We start from the raw sequence: 18,091 nt of genomic DNA, 5'->3' as shown, positions 1-18,091 counted from the left end.
CAATTTTTAAAAGACATTTGGATAGATGTGTGAATAGAAAGAGTTTGGTGGGATATGGGCCAGGAACAGGCAGGTGGGACTAGTTTAGTCTGGGATTATGTTTGACATGGACTAGTTGGACAGAAGGGTGCGTTTCCATGTGTGTGACCCTATAACAAGATATCTGTGCGGCAGAGTATTCCAGGGTATGGAACCTTGGTAGTTGAAATTGTTTCTGTTGATAGTGGAGTGAATGACTCCCATCTGAGGGAGGGAGCGAAGTTTAGGAAGTGTGAGATTATGCCCTGGAAAAGTTGTTGCCATGAGACTAGCACTGTGCTCAACACTATTGAAAACAGCAGAAGTAGATTATCTGTAGCCTTGTCGAGTTGACATGTTCATCCAGTTTTCTTCCCTAGAGCCAAGAAAAGGGAGTAAAAATGAAGGGTAATCTAAATCCTAGTCTCACTAGGGTCACTGCTTTGCTAAAACTAACATTTTAGCAACCCATACCCTGGATCAACTATAAGAATTAATGTGGATTGCTCCTAAATGGAATTGGTAAAAACATGCTGTATGGGCTGCATGCAGAATAAAAGATTCTGTGATGTACCAAAGATGTCCCTTGTCCTCCACTGCAGAGACTTTTTTTGTACTTATTCCTGTCCTACTGCAAGATTTAACAGTTTGGGAAAATACCTAACAACAGTTACAACATGACTATCAGAACTGTAATGCTAATAATTAATACTTTACCGTTTGTGTTGTGGTCTTTGATTCAGATACAAAGGCGAAGGGATAATTAAAGCTGCGCCAAAGGATGTATGGGAATGTTTAAAACCTGTGCCTGAGGGGCCGAGAGTGAAGTGGGACAAAAATGTTAAATCATTTGAGCTGATTGAAATGATCAGTGATGTAAGTTTCTGACCTTGGTTTACTTGCAAGAAGAATTTAATTTTTAAAAATGGCTTTTGTGCTATTTTTATAGACTTTTTTCAATGGTAAACAGTGACTAATTTAATTTGTGTTATTGAGAGAGATATTTACTGTCTGTATATTTTAAAAACAAGCTTAAGTACAAATAGAAAATTTCATCGGAGGCTCAATTTGGTAGTGACAGTTTTTCCCAATAGTTCTGGCACTTGCACCTAAATTTATGAACATAATCTTTATTTACTTCTGAGACCGCAAAAATATTTAGTCAGTGCTTAGTGAATATGTTTGCTTGTACTTTTATGATCCCAGTTAATGTTATTACTGGATGCGTCAGGCCCCAGAATGAAATCAGGCTCGATAGATTGATTGATTTATTTATTTTAAACATTTCAAGTCCAGTGACCTTTCTTCAATACTTGAAATGTTAACTCTGCCTCTTCTGAGCAGTTGCTGCCAGACCTATTGAGTTTTGCCAATAATTTCTATTGTTTATGATTTCCAGCACCTGCAGTTCTTTTCTTGTTTTTGGATCATATTTTTGTTCCTTATTTCAATTTAGCAAGGCAGTCTTTTCAATCTCACCATAAGCATGCTGGGTTGCAGATTTAATTTTAAAAATGAAACATCTGTTTATTACATAAACAGAAAAAGAAAATAAATGAACACCCAGCAAAGCAAATTCTCCTCTACCCTGACATCATCACTTTTTAATTCTTTACAATTTTACAATTCTGTATGTTGATTTAACTGCTTCTCAGTTCTAGTCCGTTGAACTACAAAGCTTTTCTCTTTGATTTACACAACTGAGAGTTTTAGACTTTTTCTCAGCTTTGAATAACCAAGGCTGATTTCTAACCAGACACTCCTGGTTTTGAAGTTTTCACAAACTGAAACCCTTGCACTGGAGTAACTTATTCCAATATTCGCTTTAAAGAACACTTCTTTTTCTAGAAGTATTCTTGCGTTTAACTTCAGTATAGCCTATTTCCAACTGAATTCAAAAACTTACTTAAAAATTTTTTTAAAAAATATGGTCGTTCTAGCTTGTGTTAAACTAGCTTAATAATTTTTCTCCTCCTGTAAACCCTTACAAAACAATCAAACTTCCATTGACAATCCAGCAAGCTGCATACTTTTCGAAATCACGGTTTCAGGATGAGTGCCCTAGTTGATTTTTTTTTAAACCCCTTCACAAAATGGGCCAGCACTCAAAATATGCCACCAGTTTTTTTTAAACTGATATGTATTTTTAAATCATACCTTTTTTTCATCATAGTAAGACCAGCAATTTGATTTTAGCCACAAGCTATTAGTCAAATTGTCTCAGATCTTTTACATCCTCTATTCCATCTGAGTGCTCGAACCTCTTGTGTTCAAAGATGCCTTTTAAGGTAAGATTTCTGTATTAAAATTAATTGTTTCATGTTTAGAACCTGTGCAGTGCCTTTCTTTACATCAGCCTTTGAATAATTGATCACCTTGCACTCTCTGAAAGTAGCATATAGGCACAGGAGCAGACCATTCAGGAGGATCATTACTGATTGATGGCCTAAATCTATGTACTTGCCTTTGGGTCATATCTGTCAAAACAAGAATCTAACCTATTTCGTATTTAAAACGAACAACCAACCCATCATCCCCTGCCATTTGTGGAAGAGAGTTCCAAACATATGTCTTGAATAGTCTGGCCCTAATTCTCAGACTATGCCTCCTAGTTCTGGAATCCTCAACCAATGGAAATAGCTTATTTCTTTACTGTTAATACTTTGAACACCCAGATCAGATCAACTTTCAGTTTGCTAACTTGTATAGTCTCTCCTCATAGCTTAACCCTTGTAATCCAAGTATCATTCTTGTAAACCTATATTGTACCCCTTCCTAAGGTGTGATGCCCAGATATGCCTGAATTAGTCCAAGCCCAGTGTTTTGTATAACTGCAGCATAACTTCATCCTAGTACTCCAGTCCTCTAGATATAAAGGCCAGCATTCCATTAGGTTTCTTAGTTATTTTCTGCACCTAATCATGATTTTGAAAAGATTTATGCACCTGAACCTCTGAGTCTCTCCCTACGGCTATTGTATTTAACATCATGCCGTCTAGAAAGTATGTCGATCTATCCTTTTGCAATCAAAGTGGATAACCTCACACTTGCTTACATTGACCTCCTTCTGCCATAGTGCTGCCCATTCATGTGGTCTATTGATCTCGCTTTGTAATTTCAACAATCATCTACATTGGCGACAATGCCACCTAACTGTGTAATCAGCAAATTTGGATATGACTTTCCCTGCCATTATCCAAGTTGGTAATAAATAATGTTAATAATTGAGGTGAATAAATGAAACACATGAATTCCATTTAATTGAAAATCTCTGGTGGGTTTATTAACAGCTAAATCAGTGTAAATCTCTATATCCATTCGGTGCCCAAAGTTCTGGAAGGCAGAACGATTGTGGCTTCTGGGTATACGTTGACCCGTAGCTACCTGACTCGTCTATCTGTTGAACTTCTTAAAGGTACATCACTGTTAAAATAGTAGTTTGCACTCCACCACCTTTTTTAAGAGGTAGTTTCTGCCTGTTGCAAATGAAAATTCATAAATGTTGGATAATAAAATTAATTATACAGAGACAGGGGTTATAAACTTTGTGCAGAGATAATGAGTGTAAAATGTAATGAAAACAATAAGGCTTTTACTGTTACAGCCATTTGATAGCCCTTCCATATATTATGGCGTAACCTTCAGGAGAAATGGATTTTATCCTCGACTGTTTGTTTAACAGTATGCTGGCCACTTTCCTGGTGTTCCATCTCACAGTCATTATCTTGTTCTGTTCTTTCATGTGTATTGTACGTTTCCCTTGGCGATCTTCTGTTCCTCAACAGTGCTGTATTGAGTGTTATGACTTCACAAGACTTTGGCTCACTGCCAACTTTGCCTCTGTAAGTGGGCATGTTTCTATAATGGGATCTTTTGGCCATACGTTGTTGAAGTAGTTCCATGTTATCGTCATTTTTCACTATATTTCAGAAAGTGTGTCCTGCATGTCAGAAAATTTAATAAATGTCAGCTTGGCAAGTTTGATGTCACCTACCTCCCGAAGTTGATCTCTGCTGGTGATGGTAACCCCATATTCAGAGATATGGCTGTGATGTCCATCGTGGCAACACAAAAACCTTGTTTTGTTGCGCTACATTTCAGGATGAGTGATTTACTAATATGAGCCATTTGCTGAACGGGACTATTTGGTCTGGGACAATATGATGAGGACTCCTGATTTGGCAGAAATGTTCCCAAAGGTCTGCTCATATACAACAGCCCTTTGAAAGAGATCTCCTCAACTATAATTAGATTGAATGAAGCACTTAATTTTCTGCCATTGACATGCTTGAAGTGTCTTCATCTGTATGAGAATTGAAATTTTGAAGAAATAATTGGTGTTGATTAGAGTTGACTCCATTTACAGGAAATGGATCAGTGGCAGTTTTGGACCAAGGGCCTGTCAGAAACTCATGAATGTAGAGGTTCCAAACATTGTTGTAGCTGGTGCCTCTGGCATGTCTTGTACATTGTACGTTCTCCCCATCCTTTTGGCGTTGTCTTTGACCCATGGCCAGAAGACCATATCACCTGAGAGTTGTCTTATCTGCTCCATGCCGACATGTCCTTGGTGTACTTGCAACGGTATGTCCAGGTGGAGAGCTTTGGGCTCATGTATTTGTTTTCCTTTTAAAAATAATACATTTTTAATTGGAATTTGAATGATTTATTGGTACTTCACATTTTACAGTGAATAATGCAGTGAAAAGCTTCAGCTGTTGCCACAATCCAATACAATTTTGAACAGTTTAAGAATAAAAAGAGTAAGAAGATATAACTGAGCCTATCTTCATTTTGCTTCCTCCACCATGAGTCTGCTGTTGGCTCACCAGCGACACCAACTTGTGCTGCCACCCCTCCGTCGCCTTGCTGCTGCCTGCGCTGGACCCACCATCATAGGAATTGCCACTCTTTCAGCGCCATCTGCTCACAACCAAGCCAGCCTCGCTGATGCCATGGCTGTGTCCCATACTGAACCCATGCTCGGCAGACAACCAGCTGCTGCTGCCACCTCACCGACAGCCGGGAGTCCGTGCTGCAGGCCTACTGTGACCTCAACCAGGTGTCTCTGGCTGTGCCACTGCCTTAACCCCAGGAGTCCCCACTGTAGGCATACCACACTGCTGCTGTTATCTCACTAGCGCCAGGCAGACATTCTTGCTGTTGTCACCTCCAAATGCTGGGAAGTGCCACATCTGATACCGCCTCTGACTGCTAGCCCTCTGCACACAGCCCGCTGTCAACAGCAACAGGTGACAACAGCAAGAATGTCTGCCTGGCGCTAGTGAGATAACAGCAGCAGTGTGGTATGCCTACAGTGGGGACTCCTGGGGTTAAGGCAGTGGCACAGCCAGAGACACCTGGTTGAGGTCACAGTAGGCCTGCAGCATGGACTCCCGGCTGTCACTGCCATGCCGACCCTGCAGACTGACCTGCTAAAGAAAAGAAAAACGAAAAAAAATGAAGAGGAAAAAGAGAATAGGAGTGGATGAGCCCTGGGCAAGAGCCCACATGCACCCCTACTACCCCAGTGCCATCTTGGAATCAGAAAGATACATGTGAGATATTGAGCTCATTTCTGGAAGACCACTTATCTGGTTGTTGGTCATTAGCAACTTCTGATTAAACTTGGTCACATTTAGGCTGCTTTTTTTTTTGTTTTTTTGAGAACATTTTCTACCTATGTCTATGCTGTCCACTCTCAGATTGGATTTGGCAACCTCTTCAGTATTTCAGAAGTGACCAGTTTGTTGTAGACTTCTGAAGTCATCCCCTGCATTTTAGTGTAGTCAGGATAATGTATTTGTTAGTGTTTTCTGCCAAATCACCAGTGATTGTGATTGGTTTCTTTATTGACTGCTTAAAGAACAACTAAATATGGAATCTTGTGATCCCAAATACAAAAGTAAATGTCTTGCATTATGTGTTGGAGTAATTTCTTTGTGCTTGACAGGAACTTTTGGATCTGAACACAATTGGCTTCCCACCCTGAATAATGCGTGGTCCCAGCCCTTTCAATATAGCATGGATCTCCAGTGAAAGGTAGTCTCTGATAGCTGTATTTTCCAAGTGGTGTTAGGGAGTGACTACCTGCGGGAGATTTCTCCACTATGTGTACAGATCAATATCCATGTTTGGCATCTCACTTGGAGAAGAATTTAACTCCTGTGAATTTGGGATTCAGTTCCTTTTAGTAACGGAATCCTATGTGGGCATCTGTTTGAGAGATTTGCATGATTTTGAGTCTAGCCATACCCTGACTGCACTGTTCTCCTTTAGTACATTGTCACTGAGATGCACCAGCTTTCTACTGAGGTATACGATAGATGATAACCCAATTTGCACCTCAGTTTTTCTTGCATGAGCATGCTGCACTTCCGAGAAAGGTCTTTTGACAGAATTGCATCTCCTTTGAGATGTGATATGGCGTTCTCTTTGGCTCAACACTTAAGTTTCAGAGAGTCGAACCTTGCTGCCTATGATTATTGTAAATACTAAACTGACTCAATGTAAGGTCTGTTTTGCTGCCTTGGTGATCTCATGGCTAGTGATGAGTGTGAAATCCATTCATGCAGGTAGTCCTGCTGCTTATCAGTTTTTACTAATCAAGTAAAATGTTTTTTGTTTCAATACTGTAGCTAGTGCACCAGTGTATTTAGTACCTTCTGGGTGGCCCATTGTAAGCAATTAATGTCATAGTTGTGAGTTGCACCTTTTGAGTTCCAACTATCCAGGCACATGTCCTTCAGAATTTGGACTGGTAGGTGCGTTGCACTAGCTCCCATGCCACTTCTCGTTTTGTGTTTGCACCTGTTCTTGACAAATTATATTGGCAAAAGCTTGCACTTGCCTGACTTCACGTGCACAATGTGTCAAGCTTTTCTTTGGAAGCTGTTCTACACTGGATCTTGACTCTGCTCTGTTTTTCTGTGAGCTTTGTATATCGGCTTTAGTTTATATAGATCTCTGGGGCAGCCCTTGCTGATTTTTTTTGACTTACTGCTGTGCCTGCTGTGTAGTTGTAGCCTCAGGCTACAGCACCAAAGTCTGATTTATTGCATATTCAGCCCAGTGTCCTTCTGTTCTGTATGTTTTGCACGGATGTTTGAATGTAGGACAATTTAGTGGAGGGTGTGATAGACCACACTTGAAGCACAGCTTGCTTGCTTGCTTTTTTTTGTGATCTTGCTACAGTGCCAGTACTGTTGCTGTAACTAAGACTACTTAGTTTCTGCAATTTACTAACAGTTAGTTAATGCTGAGTTAAAAAGGCCTTTTTGGGACACTGTAAAATATAGAGTAATCACTAACTCCATTATTCGTTCTGACAGTTCAGTTTTTTGAAAAATTGCATTTGTCACCTTGATCTGTTGCTTCCTCCAGGGCACTTAATTCAAAAAATCAAGTCTTACAGCTGACCTTTGAGCACTTTCCATCTCTTTGCAGGGTCTTTCTGGACATCTTCAGGTAAGCTCAAGTTATTGACTCTGCAACCCCTCATTATCAGCTGCTGTCAGTATTTTTGCTGCTGTTTAACTTGTTCTGCAACTGCCTGCTCTCAGAAGCATAGCTGCATTCTTCCTTTTAACAAGTTTAAAGCCGAAAGGGGCATTGGCCTTCTAGTTCATGCTGCGGTGGATTTGCTGTCAGCCCTTTTGTTCTTTTTTCAGACACTATTGGTATGTGGAAATGTTTCAGTATTCCTATAATAATAGTTACTCTGTATAAGCCCTCAGCAATGTTTCTCCTGTATTCTCTTTTTTGCTTTTTCTTTTCACTGTTTTACTTTTGTGCACTCCACGTGTGCCTTGTAGATTGCTCTTGCATGTGTGGATACTTAAGGCTGAGCTCTAAACTATTGCAGTGTTTGTGGAAGTGTATGAATGAAAGAGCCTTAAGCTAAGCATTCAGAAGTCAACGTTCCTCTACCGGTCTGCTTTCGTTACATAATGTGTGACCCCCAAATACCCAGATTCTCACAGAGCCACTCGATAATGCAGATGAATTCCCATATTTTGGGAACCTCCTCAACAAGGGCAGATATTGGCAGTAAAATTCTGCATCTCTTGTCCAGTGCAGCCTTTGTGCCAACTAATGAACAGTGTTTTGATGACCAAGACCTTGAATCCTACATCAACCTCATGGGCTACAGGCAGCAGTAGTCTCAGTCCTCCTGAATGCATTAGAGACATGGGCAATTTTAGAGCCAATACCTCAGTTTGAAATATCACGAACGATGCCTATGCCTTTTCCTTTGCCAAAAACTGCAAATCCGCTGGCAGGACAGACGCTCTGGTATCAGTGCCCCCTCTCAGGCCAGTGACCCCAGCATCAAGGTAGTATTTACAGTCAATCAGCTGTGTTGGGTGGGGGACTACATCATTTGCATGCCTAACTTTCAAAATAATCACTGTACTCGGAGCTTCATCACAGCAAGCAGCTGCCTGCAGGTCAGAGGGACGCATCAAGCGCATCCTTGGAACTTCCCTGAAAGAATATAATATTCTCTCAAATTCATGGATTCTCTAGCCCACACCATCCAAACTGGAGAAGTAGTATCTGAGAGAGAGTGCCTTTTGAGAGCCTCCAACAGCAGACCAGGTTGAGGCTGAACACTAAACTATGGAAGGAACATGTAAAAATCTCATGGCCCCCACCCATTTAATCGGCTGCCGCCTACCCTACCTGTGGTAGGATGTGCTTAGTCACCGGAGAATCCACAGCACTTGGGTGAAAGAAAGTCACTCTCCATCCTGATGGAAGAGGGAAGATTTAGTGATCTTTTCTATTCTTGTTTGAATCTTGCTTTGGATCTTAATCTAATGGTTTTGTGCTGTTCCTGAAAGTGCTTTCTCCTTTTTTAAATTTCAGCATGCTACTTCTTTATTCAGTGCTGGACTCCCGAAATATTAAATCACTTTTTAGGTAGCACAGCTTTAAACCAGGTGGCTGCCCATAGAGACCTAGCCACCTGAGAGATGCACTCAGCTGTTGAAGAAACTTCATTTTCTTCTATTTTCTATAGTGTGTGAATGTCTGGATTGCTGTTGTATCTTGTTTGGTGTTTCACCCTAAGTGTTCAAACATGTTTTGCCACCACATTTTTCTTTAGTTTTCAAAAAAAAAAACACAGCAATCACCATGTGCTATGTTGCAATGGCACCAGTTTGACACCATGTAGTAAGGCTTTCTAAATGTAGCATAATTGAGATACGTGGATTCCATTTATATGAAAACTAACACAGATAGGATAGAGTAATCACTAGAGACAGCCTTTGTCTAGGATGCTAAAACGTGGAGTGACAGTGGCCGTGTGACATCCCAGGTACCTGGCTTATTCGCATATTGAGTTTCCTAAAAGGACATCAGCCTTAAAGTGATAAGACTATAGTCTACCTCTCTCGAGGCCTAGTTTTCACTGCCTGCAGCTGATTTTGAGTTATGGGTTTTTCTATTGCATTTTCTCCTTCAACCTAAAGCTCATTAAATGTGAGATGTTACCTCATATCGCAGGGGAACAAATATAGAAAACAGAAAAGACAGCTGCAGTTGTATGGGGCAGTAACATTTGGTCAGTTCCAGTGCTTGCTGCTGCTTTTCCCTTTTTGAGATGGCTCATTCTGATGGTGCGATGGTAGCTTGCTTTGGCTTTCTTTTATTGTCATTGCCATCTTAATCTAAGTTGCACTTTTCACTTTACAATCTCGCTCTTCTGCTTGTGGCATCTTGTTTTAACCCCAACCTTCCTGAATCGCCATCTTTTTAACTCCAGTTTCCCACCAATGTAATTAAGTATTATTTTCATTTAGCCCAGCTCACTGTATCCCTCCATCTAATGTTGGGACGAGCCTTCTTTCCCTTGTTCCCATTCAGAATGTTCTTTTTTCCTCGTTTTGTATTCCACAGATCACTAGCTGAGCTGCCCTCGTTACAATGTGTGCCTTCAGTTCCTCTTCATTCCTTTCTTATATTCCCTTTCTTTACCTCTTCTAGTAATTTGTTTTCAGAAGGTTGTATGGCTTTTTATTCTTGCCGCCTTTCTAAATTTATTCTTGCGCACGCACTTATTTCAAACAGCCATCGTTATTTCTTTCCTGTTCTGCACACCCTCAGCCTCGACCAGTCACTGGTAGACAGGATTGGACTATGTCACTACCTCCTATACCCTTCAGTTCCTGTCCAAATACTTGTTTCTCCCACCAACCTAAATTTGTGGTTCTCCAGATCATTCTTCCTGATTACCCACTATTCCAGTCCCTCCAAATACTAATTGCAGTAGTTCTCAGCCTCCTCAACTATTCAATTCATTCCTCCTCTTGAGTGTTAATTTCACCAAAACGGATTGCCTGATTGTCTGTGGGATCTCTGTGTGAAATTTGACTGCAATGTCTCCTATGTAACAAATAACAGACAAGACATCAAAAGTTCTTTGGATTGTCCTATGGCAATGAAAGGTGCCCAGAAATGCATGTCCTTGCTTTAGTCCTGTGTCCAAACACCTTTCTTACCCTCTCATGATTACTGATTTTTCCAGCCTCCTGTCTCCTCTCGCATTGTTTCGTCAATACTTGCAAGGCCGAAGTATATCATTAAATGTACAGTAACGTCAGAATTAACACATCATCCAAACCGGTGCAAACAGCCTCCATAGCATGTACGTTGATATTTAGAATTGAAACGCAGATACTTGATACAAACTGATTTTTTTTCCCCCCACTTATGGGGCATTCTTTTTATTCCTTTAGCTATAAAACAGGTAAAACTAACAGTCCACATCATTTGTAGTGATAACTTGTATGTTTATTGCAACAATGCTTCATTAAATCTCCTTGCAATTTGATTCCTCTTCCTATGTTCCCTCTCTCACATTTCATTTTATCCCTCCTTGCCATCCTCTTCATGATTTTTCTGCCTCTGTTACGTTCAAAATTGTGGTTGCTCACCGCCTTCGGTTTTCCTGCCTTCTGAAGCCAAGTTGGAGATTTTTTCATCCAGAGAAAAATGGACATTCTCCTTTCATGGCTCAAAACACTTTCTTAAATGCTTAAATATAAACTGGTAATGACTTCCACAAATCTTCCTGCTGAAATTGTAGTTTAATCGTGGAGTCCTGCTCCAATTAGATGTTTAATTTCTTCTGAGCTTCCTTATGCCAGATACTTTGAGTAGATTTCTTTTAAATGCGATCCTTCATAACTCAAATTCACGAGCCTTCCCAATTCTATGACTCTTTCAAACAGTCCACTGTCCTTTGCAGCTGTGATTTGTGGAGCCTATTCCCAGTGGCAGCAGTGCTCATTATCATTGCCAGTGCTGCAGGACAACAAAGCCTCATAGACACAGTGTCCAGGCATCACAAAGAGGTGCTCATTGGCATTGCTGGTGGCCACATATGCACAGGTCTGCCCAGAAGAGCCACCTGCAAAAATGGGTAACCTAATGACTGGTACAATTAGTGCCTTGCCTGATCAAAAGCTGGGAAACTCTACATCACCTTTGTCATGATTGGGCTAGCTTTGGCACATTGTGCCAGTATGTGCAGATATTCTGGGTTTGCCTAAGAGCAATGGCCAAGTCAGTTATTAAGTATCAGAACCAGCAATCCAATTCAACATAGTTGGGGCAAAATCCTGGAATTCCCTCCCCTAATGGCATAATGGGTGCACCTACGCCAGATGGACTGCTGCAGTTCAAGAAGGCAGCTCATCACCTTCTCTGGCAACGAGGGGTGGGCAGTAAATGCTGACCAATACCCACATCCCATGAGGGAATTTAAAAAGAACAAAGTTTAAACAAAGTTTAAAGTTGTAGCAAGTTCTACATGCTAACAAGTGGTATTTGCCATTAAGAACCATTTCTACTTTGAAAAAAAGCAGACCTTTCCATCATAACTTCCCTATAAAAAAAGTAAAAGCAGTTAAAAGAATTGTTTTGGGAAGAATTGTGTCCTCCTTGAGATTTCATCTGAAAATATGCAAAAATGCATTTGTCTTTTTTTATTTGCTTTCTATAGTTGCACACCAGAAATGGATGATGAAAGTACTGTTGGCTTTATTTAAGATTTTGTTTGTGTTGTCTCCCCTTCTAGACTGTGTCTGTCTGCAGGACTGTAACACCATCAGCGGCTGTGGGCTTGATCTCTCCGAGGGATTTTGTGGATGTTATTTTAATTAAACAATATGAAAATGGGACGATATCCTCAAACGGTAACTAGAATACACATTCGTGCTTAAAGTACTCAACAGTGACGTGTCTGCTCAAAAGCCCTGAGACTGCCTAGGAAATATCTATCAAGCCTGATGTAACAGCAGGCTGACAAGTCCCCAGGTCTGATGAACTTTATCCCAGAGTTTCAAAAAGCTGGCAAATGAGTTAAAAGATGTGTTTGGTGTTAATTTCTCAAAAGTCCCTAGAGTTTAGAAAGATTCCACCACACTGGAATGTAACAAATATAATGCCCTCGATTCAGAAAGGTAGGAATTGAGAAAACCAGGAACATCTGACGAGTTTGCTTGTCATCTGTTGTCGGGAAGATGTTTAATTAAGTACGCTTAGAAAACTCAAGATAATCTGGAAGAGTCTGTGAAAGAGAAATCCTGTTTAATCCATTAGAATTCTTAGAATGAGTATGCACTGTAGAAAGTGGATCCCATTATCATACTAAAACTGGATTTCCACAAAACATTTGACTATATATGTCTCAAGATTATTGTGCAAGGTAGGAGCCCATGGTGTAGCAAGTGACATACAAGCACAGATAGTTAACTGGAAGACAGAAAACAAGGTTAGCAGGAAAATTCCTGGCATGGTTAGGATCTGCGCAGAGTCCTCACTGTAGGCCAGTAACTTCTTCAAGGGGAGTAAAAGCATGGTAGCTAAATTTGCAGATGACCCAAAGGTCGGAAAATAAGTTGTGAGGAGGACGTAAAGATTGAAGACTGATGTGGAGATATTGATGGGCAAAAGTTTACTTGTTGGAGTAATGACTTGGTAAAATGTGAAACCATTCACTTTGGCAGGAAGAACTAAAAAGCAGTATTACTTAAGTGGAGAATGACACAGACTTCTGTGGCATAGAAGTATCCAGGTGCTCTAATGCCTGAGTCACAAGTTAATAGTACAGAGGTAATTAATTGAATGATATTCTTTATCAGGAAAAGAATTGAACTTAAAAGTAAGGAAGTAATGATTCAGTTGAATTGGGCATTGGAGAAAATCATGTCTTGAAAATGGTGTGCAGCTTTGATCTCCTTACATGTGCAGCTACACAAACAGCGAGCAGCAGTCAGCCATTGAGCTTGCTCCTGTGTTCAATAAGATGGTGGCTGATGTGATTGATTGTAACTTCACAGCCACATTCTTCTGTCACCCCCTTGTTTTAGAACATCTACCTCCTGCCTTAAAAACATTCAATGGCACTGCTTTTACCACACTTGCGAAATACTAGGAGAAATACAATTTGTCCTCTTTGTTTTAAATGGATAACTCCTGACTTTTAAACAGTGACTCCTCCTTTTTGAGCACTTCCAAAAGAGGAAACATTCTTTCCACGTTTACTTTGTCAGGACTCCTTTGTGGCGTATATGTTTCAGTCAAGTTGCCATTTGCTCTTCTAAACTCCAGTTGATTCAAGACTAGCCTGTCCAGACTTTGCTCAAGAAACTCCCTATTCCCGATACAAGTCTGGTAGCTCTTCTCTGACCTGCTTCCAATGCATTTAAAACCTTCCTTAAATAATGTGACTCAATTGCAGATGTGGATTTGCCGATGCCCTTATAGCCGAATCATGACCTCCCTACTTCTGTATTTAATTCCACATGCAATAAACAGTCATTCTATTCCTCATTCCTGAATCTTAGTGCATCACAAAATGTGATGCATAAGACGCCCAGATCCCTCTACATTTTGAGCTCTCCTATCTCTTGCTGTTTAGATAAAACTCTTCTATTTCAATCTTCCTGCCAAATTGGAAATATCACATTTTCCCACATTACACTCCATTTGCCACATCTTTGCCCTCTCACTTAACCTGTCTATCCCTTTGCAGTTCTTACGTCCTCTTCACAGCTCAATTTCCTACATATCTTTGTGTTATCAGCAGGTTTTGCAGATGACACGAAGATTGGTGGAGTAGCAGAAAGTGAAGGGGACTGTCAGAGATTACAGCAGAATATAGATAGATTGGAGAGTTGGGCAGATAAATGGCAGATGGAGTTCAATCCAGGCAAATGCGAGGTGATGCATTTTGGAAGATCTAATTCAAGAGCGAACTGTACAGTAAATGGAAAAGTCCTGGGGAAAATTGATGTACAGAGATCTGGGTGTTCAGGTCCATTGTTCCCTGAAGGTAGCAACGCAGGCCGATAGAATGGTCAAGAAGGCACGTGGCATGTTTTCCTTCATCGGACAGGGTATTGAGAACAAGAGTTGGCAGGTCATCTTACAGTTGTATAAGACTTTGGTTTGGCCACATTTAGAGTTCTGCGTACCGTTCTGGTCGCCACATTAACAAAAGGATGTGGATGCTTTGGAGAGGGTGCAGAGGAGGTTCACAAGGATATTGCCTGGTATGGAGGGCGCTAGCTATGAAGAAAGGGTGAGTAGATTAGGATTATTTTCATAGAAAGACAGAGATTGGGGGGGCGGGGGGGGGGTGGGTTTCCTGATTGAGGTCTACACAATCATGAGGGGTATAGACAAGGTGGATAGCAAGAAGCTTTTTCCCCAGAGTGGGGGACTCAGTTACTCGGGGTCATGAGTTCAAACTGAGAGGAGGAAAGTTTATAGGAGATATGCGTGGAAAGTTCTTTACGCAGAGGGTGGTGGGTGTCTGGAATGTGTTGCCAGTGGAGGTGGTAGCGCAGACACGATAGTGTCTTTTAAAATGTACCTGGACAGGTACATGGATGGGCAGGGAGCAAAGGGATACAGACCCTTAGAAAATAGATGACGACAGATTTAGACAGAGGATCTCGATCAGTGCAGGCTTGGAGGGCCGAAGGGCCTGTTCCTGTGCTGTAATTTGGTTTGTTCTTTGTTTGGCTACCATACCTTGCTTCTCTTCATCTAAGTCATTTAAATAAATTGTAGGCAGTTGTGGTCTCGGCAGTGATCCCTGTGATATTGCTACGTCATGCCAACCTGTAAAGACCAATTAATGTCTCTTTGCTCCCTGTGAGCCAGCCAGCCTTCTATCCATATCAATATGCTACCCGTGCATGAGCTTTTATTTTCAGATTTCTTTACACTTTTTCCAATGTTTTCTGGAAATTAAGTGGTTCATCCACAGGTTCTCCTTTTTCCATAACCTGTTTTACTCCAATAGATCAGTCTAACATGATTTTCCTTTCACAAAAATGTTGAGTCTACCTGATTTACCTTGAACTTGTTTTGTGTCCTTAAAGCTTCTAACATTTCCCTATGACACATTAAGATAACTACTTTTGTTTCCTGTTTCGCTCACCTTTTTTGAATAAAGGAGTTACGTTAGATTGGGTGATCATAAATATAACTTTCCTTGAATTCAAGAATTTTGAAAAATTAAAAGCAAAACATTAACTACCCAAGTTGTTTAAGACTGTGGGATGTACTCACTGAAGATCCAGGCATTATCTATCTGGTTATTGATTTTTCTTGTTCCTCACTTCCATTTCCTGATTTATCACAGCTTCAGGGATGTTACTTGTATCCTGTAATGAAGACTGATGGAAAATACCTGTTCAATTTATCTGCCATTTCTTTTGTTTTCCATTGTTAATTTCCAACTGTTTACTAAAGGATGAATGCTAATTTTATTAACTCTCTTTTACGTATTTATAGAAACTGTTCCATTTGCTCTTATATTTCTGGCTAGTTTTCTTTCATACTCCTCCTGAGTTTCTTCAGCAATTTCTGTTTTTGAATACATATCCCATTTTCCCCAATGCTGGTGCTAGCGCCCCGCAAATGAGAACTCATTCCTCTTATACCTGTCCTGTTTAGCTATATATTCATCTCCCTAATACGATTTGCTGTGTGCCAGTTTTAATATGGTTCAGGTGATAATCCACAGTTTATTACGTTTGGGTTTCTTTTGAGTATGCAGAACTCCTTCCTTTTTGTCATGCCAATGTCATTGATATTCCCACTTCTTGCTATCAAGATTAGTGTCAATCCCTTTCAATCCAAGTCCCATGGTGTGTCCACATTCCCTTTTGTTCCCCAAGTTGGATGGCTTCCTGTGCCAAAGTGCCATGATCGCTTTGCTCATTCACCTTTGTAGCCTTTAACCTTGATCCAACAAGATCAATGAGCCTGATGTATTAGATAATTGCACCGGTTATTGCTGCTGCACTCCTGCCTTCTACCTTCTGCTCTGCCCCTCAGTTGCAGTCATACTCTTCTTTCCACTGACCAAATCAGACAACCCAATCTTAAAATGTGAGATTGTATCCTGGTACAATTAATCCAGGTAACCCCTCCCTGATGTCTTGGAGTGTCTCCCATACAGCCAAAGCCGCTTGAACATTCGATACTTGCTGCAGACAAGTTTGCTCGGAATCTTACACACTATGCAGCTGCATCAGATCACCTGTTCTACCATTTATTAATGCATTTTGCTTAATTATTTTATTTAATTATATTAGTGTTTTTGTTTTATTAACCTTGCCACCAGTTGCAATGCAATTTTGAACCTCAAAGAAAATAAATCTTAGTCACTTAACACCGAATAACCAACCTCTGTAGCAATTCCTGGAGACTGAAATTGGTAGGTAAGGAAAATGCAACAGAGCATCCCCTACCATTCTTCCACTGATTCCCTGAATCACAACATCCTATGGTAAGACATACCAAATGCTCAGTTGACAAAGTTGGCCAATTTTATATACATCTCAAACAAAAGGCCTACTTAATAAGACAGAACCCCGCCCACGGCCGACAACCTCCACAGCCAGCAACCCCAGAGGAGACAGTCACACTGAGCCCTGCCAAATCTTCACCATCCCCCCAGACCTCCCACTGACTGAGGACGAATGGTCAGTCCTTAGTAAGAGGCCCACCTTTGTCCCCCTACAACCACACATCAACGAATACCAGTCACGTTTGGACATAGAGCAGTTTTTCGCCGCCTTCGCCTCCACACTTACTACTTCAACCGGGAAACTAACCCTCCTTCCACTGACCCCTTCACCCGCTTCCAACACAAGTCCTCCTCCTGGACACCACCCCCAGGCCTCCTACCCTCCCTCGACCTCTTCACCTCCAACTGCCGTCGAGACATTAACCGCTTCAACCTCTCCACCCCCTCACCCACTACAACCTCTCACCCGCAGAACGGGCAGCCCTCCGCTCCCTCCGCTCCAACCCCCAACCTCACCATCAAACCCGCAGACGAGGGTGGCGCAGTGGTAGTATGGCGCACTGACCTCTACATCACCGAGGCCAAACGCCAGCTCTCCGACACCACCTCCTACCGCCCCCTTGATTATGACCCCACCCCCGAGCACCAAACCATCATCTCCAACACCATTCACGACCTCATCACCTCAGGGGACCTCCCACCCACAGCCTCCAACCTTATTGTTCCCCAACCCCGCACGGCCCGTTTCTATCTCCTTCCCAAAATCCACAAACCTGCCTGCCCTGGTCGACCCATTGTCTAAGCCTGTTCCTGCCCCACCGAACTCTTCTCCACCTATCTGGACTCCATTTTCTCCCCTTTGGTCCAGGAACTCCCTACCTACGTCCGGGACACCACCCATGCTCTCCACCTCCTCCAGAACTTCCAATTCCCTGGCCCCCAACACCTCATTTTCACCATGGACGTCCAGTCCCCCTACACCTGTATTCCGCATGCAGATGGCCTCAAGGCCCTCTGCTTCTTCCTGTCCCGCAGGCCCGACCAGTCCCCCTCCACCGCCCTCGTCCGCCTAGCCGAACTCGTCCTCACCCTCAACAACTTCTCTTTCAATTCCTCCCACTTCCTACAGACAAAGGGGGTGGCCATGGGCACCCGCATGGGACCCAGCTATGCCTGCCTCTTTGTAGGTTACATGGAACAGTCCCTCTTCCACACCTACACAGGCCCCAAACC

At 41.7% G+C, this 18,091-nt stretch overlaps 1 protein-coding gene across 1 annotated transcript in view; it reads left to right on the top strand.

Moving 5' to 3' along the window:
• Nucleotides 1-18,091, top strand: part of stard5 (StAR-related lipid transfer (START) domain containing 5) — a 36,500-nt gene that overhangs the window by 10,273 nt on the left and 8,136 nt on the right. Inside the window, exons 3-4 of the mRNA XM_059639187.1 lie at nucleotides 762-894; nucleotides 12,107-12,224. Coding sequence (XP_059495170.1) covers nucleotides 762-894; nucleotides 12,107-12,224 — 251 coding nt within the window. The remainder of the gene's footprint in view (nucleotides 1-761; nucleotides 895-12,106; nucleotides 12,225-18,091) is intronic.

The sequence above is a fragment of the Stegostoma tigrinum genome, chromosome 33, assembly GCF_030684315.1.
Source record: "Stegostoma tigrinum isolate sSteTig4 chromosome 33, sSteTig4.hap1, whole genome shotgun sequence".
Taxonomy (NCBI): Eukaryota; Metazoa; Chordata; class Chondrichthyes; order Orectolobiformes; family Stegostomatidae; genus Stegostoma; species Stegostoma tigrinum.
This window is presented reverse-complemented; position numbering and strand designations above follow the sequence as displayed.